The sequence below is a fragment of the Pagrus major genome, chromosome 18 (assembly GCF_040436345.1).
Source record: "Pagrus major chromosome 18, Pma_NU_1.0".
Classification (NCBI taxonomy): Eukaryota; Metazoa; Chordata; class Actinopteri; order Spariformes; family Sparidae; genus Pagrus; species Pagrus major.
In genome coordinates, this window is record NC_133232.1 from 6,607,966 (window position 1) to 6,633,036 (window position 25,071).

The 25,071-nt window shown below is 41.6% G+C and overlaps 1 protein-coding gene across 1 annotated transcript in view; it reads right to left on the reverse strand.

Annotated features, from left to right (window-relative positions):
- Positions 1-18,733, reverse strand: part of LOC141012731 (protocadherin-1-like) — a 221,719-nt gene extending 202,986 nt beyond the window's left edge. The window contains exons 1-2 of the mRNA XM_073486235.1: positions 18,086-18,733; positions 2,070-2,901 (exon numbers count right to left, since the gene is read on the reverse strand). Of these exons, the coding sequence (XP_073342336.1) occupies positions 2,070-2,879 (810 nt within the window). The 5' untranslated portion in view covers positions 2,880-2,901; positions 18,086-18,733. The remainder of the gene's footprint in view (positions 1-2,069; positions 2,902-18,085) is intronic.
- Positions 18,734-25,071: the final 6,338 nt, after the last annotated feature.

Below are 25,071 nucleotides of genomic sequence, written 5' to 3' on the forward strand. Positions count from 1 at the left end.
AGCGTTCTGCTCCTTTGAAGAGCGAGTCAAATAGCAGGGATATACATGTCTGTGTCGACATTGGACGATTTAAGCAGGTCAGGGTCGTCAGTCAGCGCCTGTCCCGCTGCCTCTAAAGCATCACTCCTCAAACGCACGTTAAGTGAAATGAATTCTGCGGCTCTCTGAAATGCAATGAGCCACATCCAGAGCAATAATACCAATAAGCCCCGTGGATAATCTCATGACTGACTCAGATTAAGTCATGCACGGCTCGCTGGAAGGCTGGCTGGTCGTGCTACAGTCAGGAAGAGAAGAAGAAGAGGAGGAGGAGGATACAGTGAGGTGGGTTTGTAGGGATGTTCACCGGGCTAAACCGAACCGTCCTGCTCTGCCTGCTGACGGCGACGTCACGTACGAGCCGCCTCGGTCGAGGGCTCAAAGGTGAAGCTGGATCAGTGGTTAATATGTGACTACACGCGGAGATCCCACGCCCTGCTTCACCTCCACCGCACCATCTGTCTGTACGGATAATTGAGCAGCATATTATGTGCAGTCAGTGCCCCGTGTTGTCCTGCAGCTCTCTGTGTTATCACCAACAGGGCCAAAGGTTCCACTACAATGTGGGGTGGACAAGAAAACTCTGGATCGACTCCGAAGGAGCAGCTGCAACACTCAGACACCACAAGGGACAGATTTATCCTGATTTAAACTCACATTCCTGCTTGTTTTACTCCAGAATAGAGGAAGATATATGTGATATTTGCTCAGGTGTAATGGCGAGGAAGGAAGATTTTGCTGTCTTACAGGTGAAGATTTACAGTTTGAACCCATTTCATTTAAGTTTGTTTAAAGGAGAAGTTCACCCAAAAACATTTCTGGAGCTTCACAGATTATAAAACATCACCTGACTTTCCATGAGCATGGGGGGGAGGAGGTAATGACCGAATTTTAATTTTTTGGGTGAACTGATCCTTTAAAGGGTAAAACATCAAGCTAATTTTCCTGTTGAACACTACTTTGTTTGCACCCTTCCTTTCAAAGAAAATAATATTTTTTACATCCTGGGTTTGATGTGTCGGTGTTTTGTTCGTCATTCCTGCCATGTTTTTACTGTGGAGTCTCACATCACAAGTCCAGCTCAATCTAATTATCTGAGCCACTGATCTGGAAGAGAAAACCAAGCTGAACACAGCACTGAACTGTAAAACTGCATGTGAGCTACAATAATTACAGCAGCTGAACAAACTCTCAGGAGTTTAAGGGCTTAAGAGGGAGTTAATATTGACAGAAATCATGAAAAATATCCTGTGTGGGGATGAAGTGGCTCACTTTTGTTCAGATCAGGGCTGCAAACCAACAGTTATTTTCATCATCAATTATTCTACTGATTGTTTTTTGGTTAAATGAATCATTCAGTTTATAAAATATCAAAAGTGAAAACTGCTCAGTCAGAAGTGTCAGACTTGATCTGGCATCTTTAAATGTCTTTTTTTGGGGTCCAAAAACAAAATATAACAGATTCTGACATTTGAGAAGCTGCAACCAGAAAATGTGGCATTTTGTCCTGATCGATGAGTTCTTATTGATTTGTTTCCTGTCAATGAATTTATTTTGTTGCAGTAGGTCAGTTAAAATGAATAGAGCTAAAGTACTGACAAACTCTCCACCACCTGTCTTTGGTAGAGTGTCTTTGCAGTGATGAGACAATCGATTAGTTGATTGAAAGAAGATCAGTTTACAACTGTTTTGTCACCAAACTCCATTCAAAAAACCTTCAATTTAACTGGTCGTGAACTATTTTGATATACATTTAATGCTTTCAGTCATTTTTTAAGCAAAAATATCAAACATGGTCTGGTTTCAGCTTCTTGTATCTGAGGATCTGCTGCTTTTCTTTGCCATTTATTACAGTACATTGGTTTTTGGACTGTTGGTTGGACAAAAGAAGCAACTTGGAAAATTGAGATGAGCAATTTTCACCATTTTCAGACATTTTATAGATTAAATGACTCATGAAAATAATCTGCAGATTAATCAATAAAGATTTGAGTGTGTGTGTGTGTGTGTATGTGTGTGTGTGCACCGACCTGCAACACAGAGTGTCCCTGCGGGCTGTTCTCAGGTAGCTCAGCCTCGTAGTGACTCCTCTCAAACTTCGGGGCGTTGTCGTTCTGGTCGGTGACAGTGACCCGCAGCAGAGCGCTGCTCACCCTGGGAGGCTTCCCGCCATCCACCACGCGGATGTTCAGGTCGTACGAGTCTTTCTTCTCGCGGTCCAGGTTGCCCATGACGACCAGCTGAGGCAGCTTCTCGTCCGAGTCCACGGCGACCTGCAGGCTGAACAGCTGGTCGGCGTCCGGCCCGGTGCTCAGAGAGTACTCTGCTACGCCGTTGCTGCCGGAGTCCCTGTCGGTGGCCATGGGGATGGAGAAGAGGGCGCCGATGTGCGTGTTCTCAGGGATGGACAGGGTGAGGATGGGGGAGGAGAACTGCGGTGTGTTGTCGTTGATGTCCAGCACCTCGATGCGTCCCTCGATCAGCCGTGGCCCCGAGCCGATTCCTTTCACCATGTCAGTGATCGACACCTCAAACTCTAGGAAGCATTTGTCGCCCTCGAATATGTTGCGGCAGTCCCTCAGCGTCTCACGGTCAATGGGGATCTCGGTGGTGTAGATATCGCCAGTCTTTCCATCCACTCGCAGGTATGGCGCACCCACCTCCAGCTTGTAGAGATGGCCTGTGTCTGGCAGGCCCTGGTCCGACGCCAGGCTGCCGATCAACGTGTTTGGTGGCTGCTCCTCAGGAACCCTATACAGGATGTCCGTGGGCGCTGCGCTGCAGGAGACCAGCAGCACAACCGCCAGGTACAGAAGAACCTTCCACCTCAGTGCCGCCATGTCTCCGCCCGACAGCACCGCTCTGAGAGAGACACAGAGAACAGATTAACACAAGCGCCCGTCACTCATCGCTAAATAACAGAAAGTTGACTCAAGATCCACAGAGCTGCACCTGTCTCAGATTTATAACGCCGCTGTTCAGGAATAGATGGTCGAATTCGTCTCCTCGGGACACTAAACACGTCCCTAATAGTTATTTTCGAGACCTGAGGATGACGAGGTTTGAGGCCTGGTCTCACCGCCGGCTGCAGTGAGCAGCCGAGCAGCACAGAGTGATGACTTCCTCCTGCTGCCAGTCGAGCGCTCTGACAGGAAGACAAACCGAGCGCCGCTGCAGGCGACACTCGACCAAAAATACTGACGGAAGGCAGCGAGGAGGAACACTGCAAGTCTGCAAGTCTCAGCAACTCAGACTTAAGACTTCATAAGACCTTTTTATGCTGATTAGAAGAGAAAGACGTATTTCAGCTCGTGTGAAGAGTATTAAAGAGGACTGCACTCACAGAACAGTTTAACTACAGGCACGTCTGTGTCAACTGACACAAGTGATTAAAAAACAACAGACAGGAGACAAAAAAACAATTAGATACAGAGAAAGGTCAAAAGTTAATCTCAAATAAATATTGTTTAACTGACTAACAGCACGTTTGAACAATCAAATAAGAGTAAATACAGGTGAAGGTTCAGTCTGAGCTCCATATCACATAGTGAAAAGCTAACCAACCTCAGTTTCAGAGCAAGGCAGTTTGTCTCCACAAACAACAACAGATCTTTTCCAACAACTTCTTTTTATACAACTTTCATGATCAGACAGTCTTGATATCTGGACAAGTTGAACATAGAGAGAATAAAAACTTAATCATATTTTTGAGTTACCAATATTGTGGCTACTTTTTAGCGTTATTTTTCAAGTTTGGATATTGTCCTTGACGAGATAACAGATAACAAATATTTCTTTATTCACCTATTGACAGAGTGGTTGGCTTGGACCCCTGTTGAAAATGTCTGGTTTCACGGTGATTAAATTAATTGTAATAAATTTAGAAATCTGTTAGAATATTAGAACATGAACCTTTGAAACACAATAGTCTGAAATGTTAGGACTTTTAAGGCAAAACCTTGTCTACATGCTGAATTTTCCTAAATAAAGACGTTTTTTGTTCCGCTCTTAGTTCAGTACAGTTTGCATTTAAATTATACTTTCATATACTCATAGCCCAGAGGGTCCATGTTAGGTACATTCTGAATGGTCCAAAGTTTAAACTGTAGATGAATTCTGGAGTGCATTCGGACCTTCACACACAGAGATCAGCAGTAACAGGAGATGAGGAGTGGTCCAACAGCTTATTTTGCTCTCAGGCTCCACTGAGAGTAAATCAGGCCATGACTAATTCATCACACTAATGCTTGTGTGGCTGCTTCAGGGCTGAAGTACAGTAGAAGAGACGAGGTTCGAACAACGTGGACAAACAACACAGTTTTTATACTTGATCTAGTGTTGTCAAAAATATAGCTTTTCAATAAATATCAATTATAAGTATATTTGAAACAGTTTCAACACCTACTTTTCTACAGTATCGATACACAGGTAGGCCAACCTGGTGTGTTGCAAGTGAAGAGGGTTAGCCACAAAGTTAGCGGCTTCAACAGGCTCACTTATTTTCATTTGAGCACCCCACTCCTGCACATTATTTCTAAAAAGTCTGATCTAAAGAGAAAAAAACAAATATTTAAAAAGAGTGATTATTAATGTTGACTACAGGGGGGTCAATTTTTCCTCGTGGTATTGAATATCAATATTTTTCAAGGTATTGTATCAAAGTTAGAAGTTTCAGTATCTTAACGACTGCGTTGAAGGGGGACAGAAAAGCCGGCAGTTATAACAACATTTCATCACATGAAAAGTGATGGAAATAACCAAGAATGACTAACAACATTCAAACTGACCAATCACAGCGTGAAGTGGCCATGGATGTCTGATTGTCGGTTTCAGGAAATTACAGGAATAGTTGCACAGTTTCCCACCAGAGGAACTAGACAAGCTTGAGAAGTAAGATGCTAAATTTAAAATACTATTACATTAAAGGTCTCTAACACGAGGTAAGTTTCTCAATCAGAATGAGAAATTAGATCATTTCAGACATTAAACAACATTTAAGCGTATTTAAAGATAAATGAAACCATAAATTCAGATTGTGATGATGAGAACTGACTCCGTGTTCGAGGCTCAACGTTTTCCTCACAAATTAACTTTTCGCCTGCTGCCTGGCGTTCATGTTATATCTGAGCCAGACTCTTTTTTTAGATATAAACTCTTTCTTCCTCTCCTCCGTCCCTCCACCTCTCCTTCTCTTTCTTCTCTCTGTCTCTCTGGTTTTTTTTCTTCCTCTCTTGGCAGTAATTCATCTCAGACACACACTCTGTATTTCGTGCTGTAGGAGTTTCTCGGCTGCGGGTCGCCGAGGTTAATCTGGAGAGTTTTTTTTTTCTCCTTGCGTCCTTGATTTGGAGAGGAACACACACACACACACACACACACACACACACACACACAATCCAACATGGACCGGCATGCTGAGCAGGAAGCAGGAAGTCTCGTTGCTCTCCTCCTCCTCATCCTCACTGCAACGCTGATACACCGACTTTACTGTGTACGCCTCAAGTGTGTGTGTGTGTGTGTGTGTTTGTGTGTGTCTGTGTGTGTGTGGGAGTGAAGGCTTGTATTTTCTGAGCCTGTTAAGTCTCCTACAGAGTGAGAGAGGAGTCAGCGGGCCTTGTACACATTCATTCAGTGACATGAAATGAATCGACAGTCTGAACTCCTCCAGCAGCTTCTGTCGTTCACAGACAGCGTTGACAATAAAGTTACTTCAACACCGAAACGTCCCTTCACACACCAGAACCCCTCGTCTGTTTCTATATGCTGAAAAACTCAAGAGTCCCCTCTTCACATATGAACTGCAACCCTGAACTCATCTGGAGGAGCTGTGTGACAATGCCCATTTCCCCTATAGCTCTGATGTACAAGTCTGTAATGTGGGATTGAGTCCAGGTGTGAATAGAGCAGGACAATGTGTGGACAATTCACAAACGAGCGTTCACATTACTTTTATTCGACTGCAGTAATTGAGGCAAAAACGCCAACATAAATGTCTGCTAACAGGAGAGACGAAGAGATTCAGGGACTTCTGTCGGTAAGGACAAAACAAGTACAGCTCAGGGCTGCGTTTTGAATTTTTACTTTTATTTGTAATTCGATATCAAATGTCAATGCCTAATCTAATCAGCGTCAGTGAGCCAATGAGCCAATAAGAAAGATCTAACAGTGCTGGTGATTAGCTGTCTCAATGCAGGTTACGCCCAGAGACAGGTGGATGTGTAATGTAATCTTTTGTCCAAAATGATTTCATAAAATTGGGGTTGAAAAAAATGTCGTTCAGGATCCGGCATTCAAATCAAGGTATCTGTCGAATCAAAAACACCCAGCCCTACTTCAGTGTGTGTCCATAGTAAGAATTTTGTTAACATAAATATCCACTAGAAAGATTGTTGCTGGAGTTTGAGAACTTTTGACTGAACTGTTAAAAAAGATAAAGGAGACAAGAAGCTCAGAGGAGGATCTGTTCTGGGAAGCATTTTCCAAAGGCTCAGTTTCCAGTGATCGAATGCAAAAACTGAGAAACAACTGATTATTTTCATTATTGATTACTCTGTTTATTGTTCTTACATGTAATCAATCGATCTTTAAGTCTATAAAAAGTCAGAAAATGGTGACAAAAGTCCCAAAAACTCAAAGAGAAAAGCAGAAAGTCTCAACAACTGCGAGGCTGAAAACAGCAAATGTTCGACGTCGTTGTAGCAGCTCCCTGCTGTGACACACACACACCTAATTACCCCTGTGCGCATGTGAGTGTGTGCGTGTGTGTGAGCGAGGGTGTGAATGTACATGTGAATAGCTCTGTGTGTTATAGTGTAATGTGTGTGTTTCTTTTCTCACATTTTTCTACAGAGCTGCCAAATACCCCAAACAGCCGACCTCTGACCTCTGACCCCGCGGCATTTCACACGTCACCGTGGAAACGGAGCTGAAACAACACTGATTACTGGCCGACGTCCAGTCTGCCGACGCACCAGTGAACACAACAGTGTGTCTGCGCTGAACTGAACTGAACCGACCAGTCAGACGAGGTGTAGATACGTACTGTACTTATACGAGGAGGACGATGAGAAGAAATATACATCTTCTACAGGAACGACCATGTTGAATTTATACTATGTTGAATTTTTAATGATTTCAGCCACTTTCAAACTGATTTTCTTTACTTCTTTAAATGTTTTGATGTTAGTGTAGCGCCACATGTATATTTTATTAGATGCATGCATCTGATATACTCTTATATGAATATAGTTTGTGGTCTTAAAAAGATGAAACACTGTCTGCACTTTTACGATTAGAGGATCAAAAGTAAATAATTCAAATGTTTTCATAATTGTTTCATCGTTTTGATCACTTTTCAAGCAAAAATGTCAAACATTGTCCGGTTCCAGTGTCTTGTGATGTGAGGATTTACTGCTTTTCTTTACATTTATGACAGTAGACAAAGAGTCTTTGGGTTTTGGACTGTTGATTGGACAATATGAAGACGTCAATTTGCACTCTGGAAAATTCTGATAGATATTTTATTGACTAAAAATGAAAATAATCATCCCTAAACGTCGAATAGTTTAATCCCTAAACTCTCTAACTAGATGATATCTGACTGGTTTTCCATGTTAAAGTACACATTTGTATCAATGATAAATGCGTACACATAAACTATGTTTGTGTTTCCTTGTGTGTTAACATGAAACCACACACCGCGGCGGCGTCCTGAAAGAGGAGTTTGTTTAACACTGACCTCATGTTTTGCCTGCAGGTTAACATAAACCAGGAAACACACCACATGAGGGAAGAAAGGAGGCAGGAGGATTTTCGCGACGCAGGATGAAGCGACGTGACCTTATTTTTCTCGGTCTGACAGTCACATATCTATTGCATATTCTTTATGTTTGACTGCACAAAGTCTTCAAACTAAAGGCTGAATCATTCCAGCAAAAGGATATATTCTACACATCCTGTGCATCATTTCAGACAGCCTGACACATTTGGTCTCTGTGCAGACAGTTGGATCTACTCTAGAATCTAAAATAAAGTTTGGCTGCACAGTTTGAGTTTCTAAAACTCAGGGTGTTTGGCTGAGAAGCTAATGGGGTCACTAAACTTTTTAAAACAATGGTATAGAGCTGGGTATCGCCACTGATGTCTGATTCAGATTCGATTTGAGATTCTGAGAGAGTTTATGCTGTAATTTGCACAAGAAACCCTCTAACCTGGTGGTTAGTCTGCCCAAAACGAAATGAATGGCATGTTATTGTTGTCTTATGACAGATGTAGGCCCATGTACTTCAACAACGGAAAATAAGAAAAATAGAAGCGTTCCTGTTTTATCAACCTTCGTGGCTATTTGAATATAGATTTCTGAGTTTAAAAGTCACACTTGAATGCACCATGAAATCCCTGTTGGCTCCATGGAGCTGTGCTGTACAAAGCGATGTAGACTTCAGAGTTCATGAGGTGCACGTGAGTGTACCATGGAGGATTGCCTTTAGAGATTTACTTGCCAAACGGAAAATCTGCCCACATTTGGCGCTAGGTGGGTGTTCTGACCTGAATCTACAGGAAAAGGCACATATTTAAAAACCAACATGGGATCAATTTTGTTTTTTTTTAAACCCAGCCCTACAAATTGTAGGGATCCACTTCTTCAGCATCCAACTGAAGAAGTCCATCCCAGAGGTACTGTCTCAATATTTAGGCATTTGATGAGAGATAATCCATTTGGAGCTCTTAAAAACAGAAAATTGTGCAATACTGAACTTCACAACTTGACTTGAATGCAGCTTGTGAGCTAATAACGACATGTGAGTCATGAGGCCCGCAGCGTAAACATTAACATATGGAATCAGACGGTCCTTAAAAAAGCTTGCCGGGTCGTGAGAAGAAACATGTTTGTTCACATGTAATGTACACTCTGTGTGTGTGTGTGTGTGTGTGTATTGTCTCCTCGGGGACAGTCGGGTGAGCCGGAGATCGTCCAGCTCGTCCTTTTTCCCACAGTCAGAAACTTTCTCACCGACCAGCCAATCTGTGTGTGTGTTTGTGTGTGTATGTGCGTGTGCGTACGAGCAGCTGGAACTAGTGTGTGTGTGTGTGTGTGTGTGTGCGTGTGTTCCAATACAAAGACATTAGAGGGCTGTATGAGGACAGTAACATTTCCATGTGTAAGCAGCCGGGCAGTAACTGTTTGAGGGTTTGACTCCTGGAACGGGCAAGAGACAAAGACTCACAATAGAGGACACAGAGGAGAGAGAGAGAGGGCGTGTCCAGACAACGGCGCTCGTCTGTACATTACAAAGCAGCTCAATGGCCCCGTTACCTCCCACTGAGTGTGTGTGTGTGTTCACTATTGATATTCAGAGTGTGTCTCCGTGTTAATGTCCCACCTGCACCACACACACTTTAACTACTGTACATTACATTACATTAGAGAGACGAGTGCAGAGCTGCAGCTGCCCCGACATCACAGAACATTAACCTGCAACACGGCTGTAAATGTCACAGCAACACTTTTAATACTCTATAACAAACTTAAAGGAACAGTTCACCCAAAAATGAAGAGTCAGTCATTATCTCTCCCCCCCCTCCCCCCATGCTGATGGAAAGTCAGGTGAAGTCTTGTAGTCCACAAAACATTTCTGGATCTTCACAAAAACACATAAAATATCTCTATACAGCTCGACTGCTGTAATCTAAGTTTTGATTCCAAGAGACATTATTTACACCCCGCTAAGATTTTGGCTTAAAAAGGGTGTAAATAAAAACTTTTTAAAATTAATTTGGGATCTCCGGGCTTCTGCAGACTTCGATTACATTTGACAATCTGCATGGAGCCATTTTGTGTTTTTTACGGTTCTTTAGGAGAATGCTGCAAAATTCACCCAACTTTCCATCAGCATGAGGGTGGATTCCCATTTTAGAGTGAACTATTCCCTTAACATAAATTAAAAAAATGATCCAAAGGAAAACTAAACATGGAAAATCCTATCCAAGTTCAATAAAACAATCCATTTAAGGTAAGCTGAGCTTGACAACAAACCAACTCTTCCACAAACTGAGTCATTTTTCATAGTCTTAGTCATTTTATCGCAATCAAAACAAATAGCTTGTTCCACAAATATATCTACAGAGCACTAAACAACCCTCTCTAACAAATTTCTATCATAACCATCACTAAATCACCAAATCATTTTTAAATATACTTGAAAATAAAAACCAGAGAACATGACACTGGACCAGTGACCCGTGAACTGGACTACTGACCTGAAGAACTGGACTACTGATCCGGTTAAACTCTAAAGATCCCCTGAGATGAGCTGCTGCTCTTCTTCTTCTCTCTGCTGAACTGAGCATCTGCAGCATTGACTGACTGCTGCCTTTATCTCTATAACAAACAGCCCATTGGTTCCTTACATACGTCCCGCCCCCAACGTAACCACACCATTTTCTCACTGCAGATCAATAACGCTCAGATCTGACATGATTGTACTTTGAATACAGTACTTGATTAGATGTACTTATTTACATTCCATCACTGTCAGAAGGCATCGTAGGTATAGTACCAGGGTCCCATTCAAATATTGCCAATTTTACACCGTTCAATAATGAAGATAGTTTGGGACCTTTTTTTATCCTTTAACAGATAAAATATAATAATTTCAAAAATGTGCTACTTTGGTTCTGATGCAGCATAAAATCTCCTAAGCAAACAGATTTGTAACCTTGTTAACATATTCTTCATTCAAATAGTTTGAAAATATATTCTTTCAACGAAGGTCAAGACATTTAAAAAAAAAAAAAATCTTCATTAGTTTGGTAAAATCACTGACAAACTACATGATATAATCACAGCAGTCTGCGGCGGCTTATTTCACCTAATTAGTGCAATATTCTTGATGTGAACGTGTTTTGTGTGACAGAAACCAAATAAAGTCCTCCGTGTTACATAAAAGGGTTGAATAATCTGCTGGCATCATTTTTAATTGCAGTAATGTGTTTCTATAATTACACAGAAACCTCATCAGACCAATTACAAACCATTATAATATGATAACTATCCAGCAGCCAAACTGGAAACTAGTTCTGAAAGTTTCTGTCCGACAGCACAGGTGAGTAACTTTATATCAGGGTGTGTGTGTGTGTGTGTGTGCAGGTGTGTGTTCCTTATATAAACTCCAGTAACCTGAATGTCGAGTTCACACATACCAGACCCTGGCTTGAATTAAATAGAACGAACGCACACACACACACACACACACAGAAAATCAAAAGATGCTTTGATGTTTTCAGATCTCACAAGGACGGGATGTTCATGGTCCAGGTGAGCTCTCTGGACGGTCCAGTGTGGCGTGTGTGTGTTTATGTGTGTGTGTGTGTGTGTGTGTGTGGTCCCCCCGCCCTGCAGCACAAAGGGAATTACTCTAATGACTCCATTCACCACCATTGTTTGATTCAGATTAGCACACACACACATCCTCCCTGTTCAGATGCAGCAGCCAACTGTTGCCTGAGCCGGTCTGCCTCCTGACACCACCTGTGTGTGTTTGTGTGTGTGTGTGTGTGTCTACATGTGTGTATTTGAGTTTAGCTTAGCGACATCTGTTTACGTGTGCAGAAATGCCAGAGATGTGTATGAAAAGGTTTTGATTTTAATTGGAGTTCAGTCGAGGGCTGTAACAAACCATTATTATCATTGTTGATTCATTTCTCAATTATTTTCCTGATTACTCAATTAGTTGTTTGCGTTCTCAGATGTCTTATTTAGTCCATAACCTAAAACATTTCATCTTATTGTCATGGAGGAGGAAGAAACAAAAAAAATATTCACATTAAGAAGCTGAGATCGGAGAATTATTAACTTTTTTACCCAAACCAATTATTAGATTATCAAAAGTAATTGGTGATTAATTGTGACAACTAATCGAGACAAAGACATGCTGTCCAACCATGTCCAAAGGCAAAATCGTTCGTATTTGTTTCATAAGACTAAGTTGTGATAATAGTATAAAAATGGATATTGATGGAAATGTTGTGCTAGTAGCGCCGATACAATACCTATGTTTCCGATCAATATCAATGCAATACTTTGAGGATACCTTATTTTTAGATGCAAAGGCTTGATTTTTATTTTCACTTGACAAGAGAAGCCTTGTTTTTCCTGTCTGATCAAAGAATCAGTAAACTCCATCCGAGTATACGATCCCTAAAATCGATTTTATATAACTAGCGCTTAGTCCGTTAGCTCGATGCTAAAACATAATGTGAATTACCATCAACTGAAATTAGCACTGCAACCTACGCTAATATTATCTAAACAAACGTTCTATTTTACTTTGCATGTTTAACATAAAATTAAATTTTTTATTCTGATAGTATCAGCTTGATGAGCGGGTCCAGCTAAATGTAGCATTTTACTTCAAATATTATTTCATTTACCACTTTTTTTTATGCCGAAATAAAACTTACCGACATGTGATGCGCATTGTTTTTGAAAATATGATAAGATATACAGTGTCTAAAAGCGTATGACTGAATTTCTAGTCTTTAGAAAAGCAAATAAAAATCACTATAAATTGCAATACTTATCGAATAGGCATCCAATGTTTGTGATAAAGATTATTTATACTCTGAGATGAGGACATTTTTTGTACGGACCAAAAACAAACAAACAAAGGTTTGATATCTGCCCTCACAAATATATTAACACAGTAATGAAAACAGCCAATGGTCACAAGCGGCGAACAGTAAAACAAACGTTACATCACTGCGATACACTAACAATCATATAAACTGCTTCCACATATATATCATTTGTAATAAAGACTTTCTCAGGGCAGCAGGTGTTGTCTCATACCTGACACACCTTGTGTAAATATTCTGTGTGTCGGCAGAGAAAGCTATCAGGTGTTCATGCTGATATGAAAAGAAGGTGACTGTGCTGTGACGCGGCTTCACATGACGGCCATTTTACTGTCAGACAGGAAACTTTGGATTACTGCGAAGTGACTCACTGGTTTTAATGGTTTTATGACTGGTTTCGGTGTATTGTCTCCGTCTTGCTCACAGGCACCGTGTCAGGACTGACCAGATCAGGGATCAAACGTTTGTCCTTCCTCTACTGACAGGAAGTGCTGTCTAACCTCTAATACACACACACACACTGATCCACTGGCAGCAGCAGCAGCAGAAGGGGATTATGGGAGTGGATGGCAGATGAACAGCAGGCTGGTATGAAGTAAAGATCAGGCGTCATCAGAACACTGTTTTTAAATCCACGGCAACATATTTATTCCACATGTCGGACTACGGCAGGAGGATGGGGACAAAACGAAGTCGAAAAATTGTATTAGTAAATATGTACTGAGTGGGACATTTAGCAGTTACAAACTAAACTGCATTATATGAATTAAATTCATATAGATTTACGTTGAGAGAAGAAAAATACTCAAATATGCCAAATATGAACTCGCTATAAGAAAATTGTTGATGAAGGTTCTCAGTCGGAAAGTTGACATTAAACATTATGTGTACTTTTGATAAAGAATAACTCGAAAACACCGCTATTGTTTACTTATTCTTTGATCAGATTGCACCAGACTTAATTCAAAATTTCAGCCGATTTTAGATTTTTGTTATTTAAGCAAAGTTTTTGAACACCTGCCTGTGTTTAGACAACATTTAACACTTGGAAATAAATCTTGTTTGTCAAGTAAACATTTAAATCAAGCCTTTATTTCTTTAAGTATCTGGATCTGTATCTTATTTCTCTGGTATTGGTGCTTAAACTTGGGCTGAATGTGCTACGATCAAAACATTTCCATCAATAGCCCTGTTTGTACAATTATCGCAACTTAGTTAATGGTAAGTCTTTCAAAACAGGTATACAGTCTTTTGCGTTCGGACATTGTTGGACAACACATCTGCACGATTCTCATATTTAATTGTGAACTGTTTTGATAATCGGTTTGAGTATTTTTTTATTATAGGAAAATAAGCTCAAAATTCTTGATTCAAGCCTCTAAAATGCAAATATTTTTGGTTTCTATCTCCTCGATGACAGTGAACTGAATATCTTTGGGTTTTAGACATTAGAGGATGAAACACTGATCGACATTTTTCATAATTTTTGGACAATTTATAGACCAGACATCTTATCAATGAATCAAGAAGATAATAATAATAATTGTTAGTTGCAGCCTCAGGCTGAACACAATCCCTCAACCAAAGTCTCTGAGTGAAAATCAGCCGCTAAGACTGTTGCGATCACTGCATCAGTGCCAGATATTTAACATCTAGACATTAACAGGTCATCGCGGAGTACAATCATAGTACAGATATACTTAAAAGTACAGATACTACCGAAGACACAGTAACAAGTACAGAATACAAACTACTTTTAGCCCTCTGGAGAACAAGAATCAACCTTTTCCGTCTGATTTTTATGTAAAATAAAAACACTTTTCCATAAGTAGTCCATGAGTCTAATATCTTTTGGATTTGGTACTTCTTAGACTACATGTAGAAAATACTATGAAGTACAATTATTGTGTAGTTTTTGAGTAATCCAATGCCAAAGTCCCTTCTGGTGATCAAGAATGGTTGACCACAGAGACTTAAAAAATACTGAAAATTGTTACTTGTTACTGTCTGAATACAAAGATTACACATTACTGCACCTGTGTATGTTACAGCTTCAACTTGAATCTGTTGTATCAGTCTCAGCTGGTGAAACATTCCAACTGATTAGTGTTGAAGACAATTAATCCAGCAAAAATGAACCAACAGTAATTTACATAATCGATAAATCATTTGTCGTTCATCAAAAAAAACATGTCAATCTCGTATCACTGTACACTGAACATCTGTTGGTTTTGGACGAAACAAGATGTCTGACTACGTTTAAAAAACGCAAAAAAAAGATGAAGCGATGATAAAAACAGCCGTCAGTTGCAGCTAAAGTAAAAAATAGATGCTGCACAGCTGCTCATGCATCATCTACTGTAAATATGCAAGGGTGTGTTTTTGCATGTTGGTGTGAAATGACACCTGGTGCTCAGAGTGTGAGCAGGCAGCGAGTTTTCAGACCGTCTTACTGCCTGCAACCCTCATTTCTATCGACTGGCTTAAAAAAAAATCAATAGAGCAATATAACGTCGGCTCAATAAAGATGCTTTTAGTCGCTTTTACAGCCGGAAACGACAACATCTGTGTGTCCGTCTGCCACCCACAGACACATCTCTATGAAGCTGGTCGTGGATGTTCATGATCCCCTCAGGATGATTTCTAATGGTTTTAGCGACCTCCATGACCCTTTTCTTTGTTTTAAATCAAACTATCAGAATCATGACAGTTGCCTCGAGTGGATGACATCAGATTTTGGTTGCTGTCATGGCAGCTTCGGTCAATTAGACAACTCGGGCAATTTATGCATTTTTGTGTTTAAATCAAGACGTGGTGGTTTATAGGAATGTCAGTGTTTATTGGTGTTTAGGTTCTGTGTTTTTGGTGTGGATGAAAAATGGACCAGGACATACCATAAACAACTGAAGAAATTTAAAACCATAGAATTTCCTTGTTGTGTCTCCAATAGAGCTCGACGATTAATCAAAATGATATCGCCTAGTAGTCATGAATCATATCGTAATCGTCTAAATAATCGTCTGCGGCCAAACTTCCTTCAAAAATCTCTTGTCCAAAGTGTGTTTGGGAATGTTTTTTAGATGCCAAAGGTTTCCAGTATCAGCTCGTTAACCATACACAGACACCACAGAAGAAGAAACGATGGGTTAGAAATTAATTTACACAAAAAGATACAAAGTACAAACACTATAATTTTTGCCTCTGTGAGTTTTCGGCCTCCTCATTCTTGCTTCTTGTTGTCACACCTGAACCAAACCGACCGTGAAAACTCTGTAATCGGAAGCGTGGACGCCTCTTTTTCTGCAGAGCGGGAAGTGAATGTGTGTGTGCGCGCTCCCATTTCACACACCAAACCCATTTCCACTCTTCCAGCTCCCCATTTTAATGACGGGCATTAACGACACGGCTCGCTCAGATCTCCAATTTTTACGCTGAAATGTGCAGAACGGACTCTGTTCAACCTCCCTCCACCTCCTCCTCATCCTCCCTTTCCTCTCCCCACTGGCTAATCCTCCACCTCACACCGCCTCACCCTCCCACAGAGCCACCGTGAATGAACGACTGTGCGGTTTGTTGTTGTTTTATCTGGTAAGAATTGGACGGATGCTCCTACAAATTAGAGAAGGCAGAGAGGGATCCCAAAGGTTGGTATCAGACCTCAGACCTCGCCCTTCGACACCGCGGCGGTGGGAGATCGGGTGGCGGCAGGGTCCGCCATCCAAACTGGCCGCAAACCTCTGAGAGACTCATCCACTTCTACTGCAAAATAAACCTGAATATACATTTACAGCGGGAGAGCACAGAGGGAACCACACTCTGGACCTCTGAGGCTTTTTTGTGGAGCATTTTTCTAACAATAAAGATGTTTAACGGTAATTTAAAGCCACAACAACAAGATTACATCTTTCTTAGAGGCTTGAAACACCAAGAAAACGCCTGCTCCAGGAAATATATCAGCCCCGCTGAGCTGGTTTCATCTCACCAAACATCAGATCAGTTTACACGTCTTTATGTCACCAGTGCTTCACAAGAAATGATCAGATGGAGGTGACGGGGTAAATGGGGAACAGGGTCAAAGGTCAAGTGCAGGAACCGAAACACGCAAGTTCCCCTTGTGCGCTCCGCAGAACATCAGCAGAACGTTTGCACGCACGGCGCTCCTGAAGGGGACGTTTGAGAAGCGGTGGTGGTGGCGTTTCCTTACTACAGCTCACTCTCTGTCAGGGAACAGCGATGCAGTTTGCATGTAAATACCCGACTCCCCCTCACCCTCCCTTCCTCTCTCTCTCTCTCTCTCTCTCTCCCTCCCTCCCTATCATGTAGAGCAGGTCGAACGCCCATCCTCTTTCTCCAGAGCAGCAGTAGCAGAGGACCGGAGACCGGAGGGACCGGACGGACTGGATTCCCAGCTGGTGACGTGCGCTCGTTCAGTCGCTCTGAGGTGGTGGATTATCATCTCCACCTGCACCACCCCCCACCCCCCTTTATTTGGATTTGAGCTCATGTTAACTGAACATACAGCAAAAAAAAAGTCTGATGCTACAGGTGCCCGTGAGGCCTCAGGTGCAACAGAGAAACAGATATGCAGAGAGATACTCCCTTGCCTTACTGGTTTATGAGCAGCCTCTGAAGAATGGACTGCTGTATTGTTGCTTTAAGCTGCCCCGGGAGTCCCTGAAGGCAGATTAGCTCTAATATTACAGTGGGAAGACAAACCTCTGATTATAATGATGAGCTTCTTCTTTTTACTGCCATTTTATATTCTGCTCTCTATAGACTGGGAGTCCCTGCAGAACTCTTAGAGCCTCAGATGGAGCCATAATGAAACCCCACTGTGATGATGCTCCTATACGCACTATAGGGAGCTGTACTGTACTTCCATCCTGAAACGCATCGAGCTGGATTTACTGTAGTGATTTTTCAGTTGGAGAGGGGTTAGGAAGCCCGGATTGACCCACAGGAAGCTGTATTTTATTACTGACAGACGTTGAAGTAATGTTGAGGACGGAGGGGATCGATACGGATCAATAGCACTGTAGTGTAATATAGGTAAAATACCCATCAGAGGAGATTAGGCTCCGAATATGAGCATTCATTCGTTTTAAATGGGTTTATTTGGCCAACAAGTGTGTAAAAAAAAAAGGCAGCTGCTCGATCGTTAGTGCGCCTGCAGAGATTTATGCTCCATCGAGTGTATTTTTTAATTAAGGCACAAGTGTTCATGCAGGCGAGATTTAAAATAAAGTGAATATAGTCCTCCTATTACCGTGCGTAAAGCGTCTCCGACAGAGCAGCTCACTGCCAGCAGGATTCTCATGAAAATGTGTTAAATATGCCACACTGAGGGTGTTATGTAAAGATGTAGGGTTGTAATTGTGTGTGCACCGGGTCTGCGGAGAGAAGTTCCTACCTGGACCGGGTGAGAGCCGCGCGGTTCCCCAGCTCTGAGCGCTCCAGCCCAGCTACAGGCTCCGCTCCTCCTCGGTAACCCAGGCGGAGCAAACCTCCGGGGGGGTGAAGAAAACCCCGAAATTAACAATCCACGCCGAAAAAGAGACCTCAAAACAAATCAAACAATCCAGTCGGACAGGCAGGGGTAATTATTCCTCCAAATCCTCTCACAATTTCTGTCCAGTTTTACTGTCGTGACCAGAGCTGCTGCGCGTCAACCCTCCTCTCCTCTCCTCTCCGGGGCTGGAGCTGGAGCCCAGCCGGGGGAAGACCCGTCCGGAGCGGGGTCACTCACTGCTACTCCGTGAAGGGGTGCTGGTTAGTTACCACCGGGCGGCTTGTACCGACAGCATCCTCCTGGAGACAGTGAAGGTGGAGGATGTGGTGCTGGTGGTGCTGGTGGTGGTGGAAGCGGATGGAGCACCGGGACAAGGGAGGGAGAAAAAAAAGGGAGAAAAACGGTTAAAAATCACCAAAGCAAGAAACACTAGGTCCGGTAGGTCCGGTAGTTGCCAGCAGCGGTCGTCCGGTTAGTTTCCACCCCGACGCGCGGTCGCCGCTCTGCCGCCTCAAACTCTGTCCGCCTCCCGGTCAGGCACGGAGCAGGTCGCGCGGCTGCACTGTGTGTGAGGAGAAAGTGGAGTGAGTCCAAACGACTGCGCTGGAGCTGGAGCTACCTCCTCCTCCCTCCTCCTCCTCCCTCCTCCCTCCCGGTCTCTACCTCCCTCCCTCCCCCATACACTCTCCATACACTGTACCGTGGAGGCGGTAGAGCATCCTCCCCAACAACTTCGTGGATTTCCCAACATTTTCTGTCATTTCTTTCTCTCTGTGGTGACTTCTCCTACACGCCATTTAATGACCAACCGGTGCTTGTGTGTGTGTGTTATCCACCCGTCAAACTGTGAGTGTGTGCGGCAGAGTCAGCTCGGAGTCACAGGTCCGAGTCTCCATCACTTAAAATGTCATGAACTGCGTTTAAATTGATTAAAAACACTCACCAGCCGCCATACTGTGCGATTCCAATCGTTAAAGCCTCTCTGCTCTCCCTCCATTTCCTCCACACATACAGTAAATAAATGTTTCGACGCTTCTCCATCTTTACATTTTTTCTGTCATCTCTCTCTCTCTCCTCTTTCAGCCGTGTCGTCTCTATGACTCTCTCCCCCTCTCTCTCTCTCCTCCCTCAGCCATGTTGTCTCTATGTCTCTCTACCTCTCTCTCCCCGCTCCGTCCTGCCGCTGAGTGGCGGGAAGCTGCCGTCCCTCGCGCTCTGAGCGCCACCTACAGGCGAGAAGCGGCACGTGACGGCCAAGAGAGCTCGAGCTCATTCAGAGAGCAGGCTTTTCCCGCCACTGAGGAGCAGGGAGAGCAGAGGGGAAACACAACAAAATGGAGTCTGTAGAGTGAAATATACAGATATATCGGCTGTTATTACAACAGTGGCTGTTTGGTGAACACTACGCAGCATGTGGTGGAGGGATGTTATCCAAAGCAGCTTACTGTGCTGTGATATTAGACACAAAACATATGGATTATGTGTTGTTTTTTTTTTGCATATGGCCGCCTCAGTTTCAGTACATCAGCTTAGTGAGCTAATCCAAATGCATCATTTGAAAAAGAATTAAAAGGCATACTTTAAAATTTATTTAACCTGCTTTTTTGGGGGGGAGGGCACAGCAAAACATCTCCATCATCACAGTTATTTTCTGCCTTAACTACATCATAAAAAACCTGAAGTAAAAAAATGAAAAACAGCCGCTGTATTCTGTTTCAATTTATCTTTTTCTGTTCAAGGATTCTTCAGAAATGATTGTCTGTATTTTGCTCCGAGAACGGAGAAAGGATGCCGCACCAGAAAAAGAAAAATGAAACGTTTTTGTTTTTTTTATAAAATACTTTGAACAAGTTTAGAATTAAAGTAACTTGATAGGGGGATTACTTATCTGTGTTTGACCTTGCTGTCATAATAATAATAACCAGTAAGTGGTGAGTAGTGAGTAGGCGCAGCGCTGTATATGATTGAATAATGGTTTTTTTTGAGGAATGCTTTGACTCACACAAATATGGTCATAAATCATAAGTTTGCTGCTTCCTATTTTAAAGTAGGCATATAACATGTTAGTTTGTAGTTATTGAGGCATTCATGTAAGTAAAAGTTTGATGTAACTCATGGTAGAGCTCATTTCAACAGTTTAATTTATAACAATGCTTATTTTACTTGTTGATCATATTTCATGAAGCTTAAGCTCTCTATTATACTGTATGTAGTGGAGAGAAAAGTATATCTACAATATGTCCTTCTGAAAAGTGGTGGAAAAGAAGAGTAAAGTAGCTTAAAATGGTTGGTACATGTACATAAAGCACTGGTGTGGGAGTAGTTTGGATAACGAGACTTTCTGTCCACCACTTTCAGGAGTTACGGTCACGGACCGTTGGTAATAAACCCTTCTGACAGCACCTTCACATCCCAACATCTTCATGAGTTCATCTGAGAGTGCTGTTGCTATTATTTTTTTCCAGTCTAAAATGAGAAAGCAGAATTAGTTAGGAAAGTTGGGAAATTGTATAACTGTAGATTTGTTTTCAAATGTCCTCGGAGAGAAGAGGCGCCAAACTAGTGATGTTTTCAAAGAAGCACAATCTGCCAGCTGTTGTTGAAACGTTATCCAATTCAATTAAAGGTTCAATTAGAAAACTGGGCTGATTGGGTCGTGTTTTTGTATGTCGAAGGAGATGGTGTAAGCGACAGCTAGGCAAGAAGGCTGCGTGTGAAACCACTGGGTATTTTTAAAAGAGAATTGAGACATTATTTGGCGACGAAACCAGTTATTTTTGAAGCGACATCAGCGTAATTCCAGCCGTGTTTGGTGCAATAACAACAGGTGTTTCCAACTGTGTTATCTGGCGATGAAACCTAACCAGACCATAAGCACGGTGCTGTCACATGTTGAAATTGAAAATCCTAAACCTAAAGAAACGTGGTTTGTAGAAACGTAACATTTATTCTGGTCATTGTGTTGCTGATTTATTACCATATTATAGTTATAGTCAGATGAGACTGAAGAGAAGTTGGCCTGAAATAATGATATGATGATCACAATTAAAGGAAGCGAGATCCATCAGCTGTCGGACAGACTTGTCCTCCTGTATCCAGCATGCCACGGAGAAATATCTTTAATGACCCAGCTACAGTCTGTGAGAGGATTCATTTTCTTCTTTTACTTGACATTTCTCAGCAATATTTACTGTAGCTACTTTGCCGCCATGCTAATCAAGGTCTCTGTAAAAAGCAGTTTGTACTCATGGTTAATTACAGAGGCATCGAGATCACAGGAATGGGAGGGTTGATTAGCATAGCTGAGGCTTATATGTGCCACGATTCACACACCCTTTATTCACCACCACATTCCTGATGGAGATATTACATACTGCAGCAGAGGCAGGGTTTTCTCAAGATTTACTGACTTAACTTTAATTTTTTTGCAATGTTTGACGTTCGAGGGCTTGTTTGCATTGTGAGGTTGTCATTCTTGTGGTTAGGAGAATGTTTTTCATGTGATATGTTTTACTTTCTGCTCTGTTAGTGCTCCTGACTGCTATAGAAAACATTATCTGTTGTTTTTTTCATGTTTCAATTAGCATTTGATCTTTACTTTTATCTCCAGGAAATTAAATAGATGCGCAACTGCTTTATTTTTGTTCCCTTTGGCAATCAAATCAAATAATTTTCATGTTTTTGTTGTTGTTTTTTGTTTGCATAACAGTGAATGTCCTCATTTCAGACTGTCGTCTTCTCACTTTACTCCTTTTTTCTTTTCTCCATTGTACTCAGATGTTTCATGTTGTTGATGTAAACTTACAATAAGCTCAGCAGGACTCTCAGAGTGTAAATGGACGACATACATAGAGAAACTGAAAGATGGACGACGATGTGTTGTTTTCACTCCAGTTCACCCCTGAAGGCTTGTTTGAGTGCTTGATGATGCCTGTGAGAAGAAATGTTTCCTGATATATACACTGTTATTGTGAATCTATGTTTCAGATCACACACAAAAAATGCAGTACAATGCATACGTACAGGGGACTCCTCATGTGTGATTGATTATAACATATAAAATTTAATTAACAATCTGTTAACAGATACATTCAAATGTGTAGGTGTCATTGCACCATATTGACATTTCTACAAAACATGTCATATCACGGTCACATTACATGTACATGAGCTGGCTGTGTTTCAACATTTGTAAGTGTGAAATCACTGGATATTTTGAATGAGACGTCGGGACATTTTCCAGCTGGTTTGTGCCAACAGAACCAGGTATTTTAAGGCAAAACATCATCCTTTGCTAAACCTAACCAAGTAGTGTTTGTGCCTGAACCTAACCAGATCATAAGCACAGAGCTGCCATAACATAAAATAGAAAATCTGCACCTTATGTTCCACTTCCCTTTACTCCTCGATACCTCAGCATTTTATTTTATTTACCTCAGTATTTTATTTTATTTCATAACTACTTAAGCATTTTATTGTATATAGTACTTTCTTGTTTCTTATTGTTTCTATACCTTGTATTTTGATTGTATTTGTACTTGAATGTACCCGCTGCTATGATAACTTTATTAATTCCTGAGGGGAAATTAGGTTATCTATCTATCTATCTGTCTATCTGTCTGTCTGTCTGTCTGTCTGTCTGTCTATCTATCTAAACCTAAAGTTTAGAAACTGTACTTTAAACAGTTTCAACATTAAGAAATTTAAATTTTCATACAAACTAATAAGTCTTGAACCTGCATTTTTGATTTCAGTGCTTGATGAACACGTCTGCTAGAAGAAATATATCACTATCGCTCTTCAGCTCAGTTGCTAAAAGGAAAATAAGTTCAAACAGCTTAATCGATACACGTGCTGATGTACAACAGAAGTCAAAGAAAACAGGATGGTGACACAAAGCTAAAAAGCTACGATATCCTCTACCATTTTTGACTCTTTGTCTCTCTGTTCTCTCAAAGATCTGTCCAACACAAGCTTTATTACCTTTATAACAACATGATCATTGCAGCGTAGGATACCAGCAAAAGGTGAACTGAACCTTGGTATGGTTTGGTTTGGTTTGAGAAAAAACAGTCAGGGTTTGGGTTATGGGATCATGTTTTAGTTTCAAATTCCTGTCTCTGTCAACACTAACATGACAAGAAAATGTCCTGAAATCTCGTTAAAAACATCCAGTCGTTTTCCCGCTTAAAATGTTGGAACGCAGTCTTGAACAGTGGTCTCTGGCTTGGCTGTCGTCTCGAAATCTGCTCATATGCATGAAATCTAAACGTGATACGACACGTATTGTAGAAATGTTGATGTGAGACGTATGAAATGTACAAATTTAACAATTTGCAGAAACGTATAATGCCAATATGTTGTTCTGGGCACCAGGCTGCTGATAACTGTGAGTAAACGTTGGCTCTTTTGTGAAGCAGTTTGAGACATTAACGGTGAGGTGACACGCAGCAATAAGCTATGATAGCTTCCTCCATTTTGGACTCTTCATCTTCGTTTTCCTCAAAGGTCAGCTATGTCAGGTCGGCTTACTGTTTTGAACGGCGTGTCACCAAACCTTATGCGAAAAATTAGTTAAAAATTTGAGTTAATCTTTTGTAAACGCTGGTGAGAATGAGTCGTGGTAAATCCTTGGCAAAATTTGCAATCAATCAAATCACCAAAAACCAGTGGTATAATTGTGAAGTCGGGGCTTTTAGGGCCCTTCGGGTGCATGGATCTGGTGTCAGTAATCTGACAGTGCTTTTCAAAAATGATATAAAATGTTGTCCATCACAAGGCAGCCCTCACCACACCAGCTGTCCTGAAACACAATAAATCAGCAAATTAAAACATATAAAATAAAAAGATGAGGATAAATATCACCTTAAATCTAAAACTGTGAAAGAAAAACAATACATTTTATTTGACGTTACATAAATAAAACAACGATCCCGTCTGTGTCTTCTTCTGTGTTAACAACCCCCACCCGTCTGGCACCGACAGCGCGTTTAAACAAAGCAGCCCACAGTGTTGTCGATACCGTTTAGTCTCTATCTGTTTCCTCGATTCGCTTTTTCCTCGCCGTCTTCCTGAAGACATGCTGCGGCAGGTTCGTCTCCAGAGGAGTTTAAGGCGCCGTGGTCGACTCTGTTTCCCAGCATCCCTCTCAGTAATTAACCCTCGGGCCTGTGTGGACCCTGACTGATCAGCCGTAATATCCTTATCAATATTCTCCGTCTGTCCTCTGCCGCTCGGCTCTGCTGCGCTCACAATAATAATCGGAGTTATGAAGTTAGTCCGCAGAGACAAAAAGTTCCCTTTGGTCTCAGGTACAAAGTGACATCAGGAGTTATTGTTCGTAATTTTGTTATTTACAGCCTCAACATGAAAGACACGTTTTTAAATGTCTATCTTTGTCTTGTTATGTCATTGCTTTAGATGATCAGAATAAAGGTAATTAAATAATTAATTACCATAAAGGTAATTAAAGAGATACAGAGACAGCACATGTCCTGTATGAGAGGTGCTGTACCAGACATCAACATAAAATCTGCTCAGTCTTTGTCCACAGTAAACCAGCATGAACATCTCATGACAACATCTCACAGGTCACACACAGAATCAGGTAATTCAATATGCTGGTAATGAATTTATTCATTTGGCAGATTTTCCACCGGACATTTTTCCCATTCATGTTTTCATCTGCGGGACAAGCACACGTGACATCCAGAGATGTAGCTCTATTTGTTCAAGTACCAGAGCGTACCTAAGATGTGTACAGGTGCAAGATTATGTTACGGTTTGTTTCAAAAGGACAAGGTTTATATACACTAGTCGATTATAACGGACCAACACAGAATATCATGCTGCATCCAGCCAAAACATCTATTTAGTTATAGCTTTTA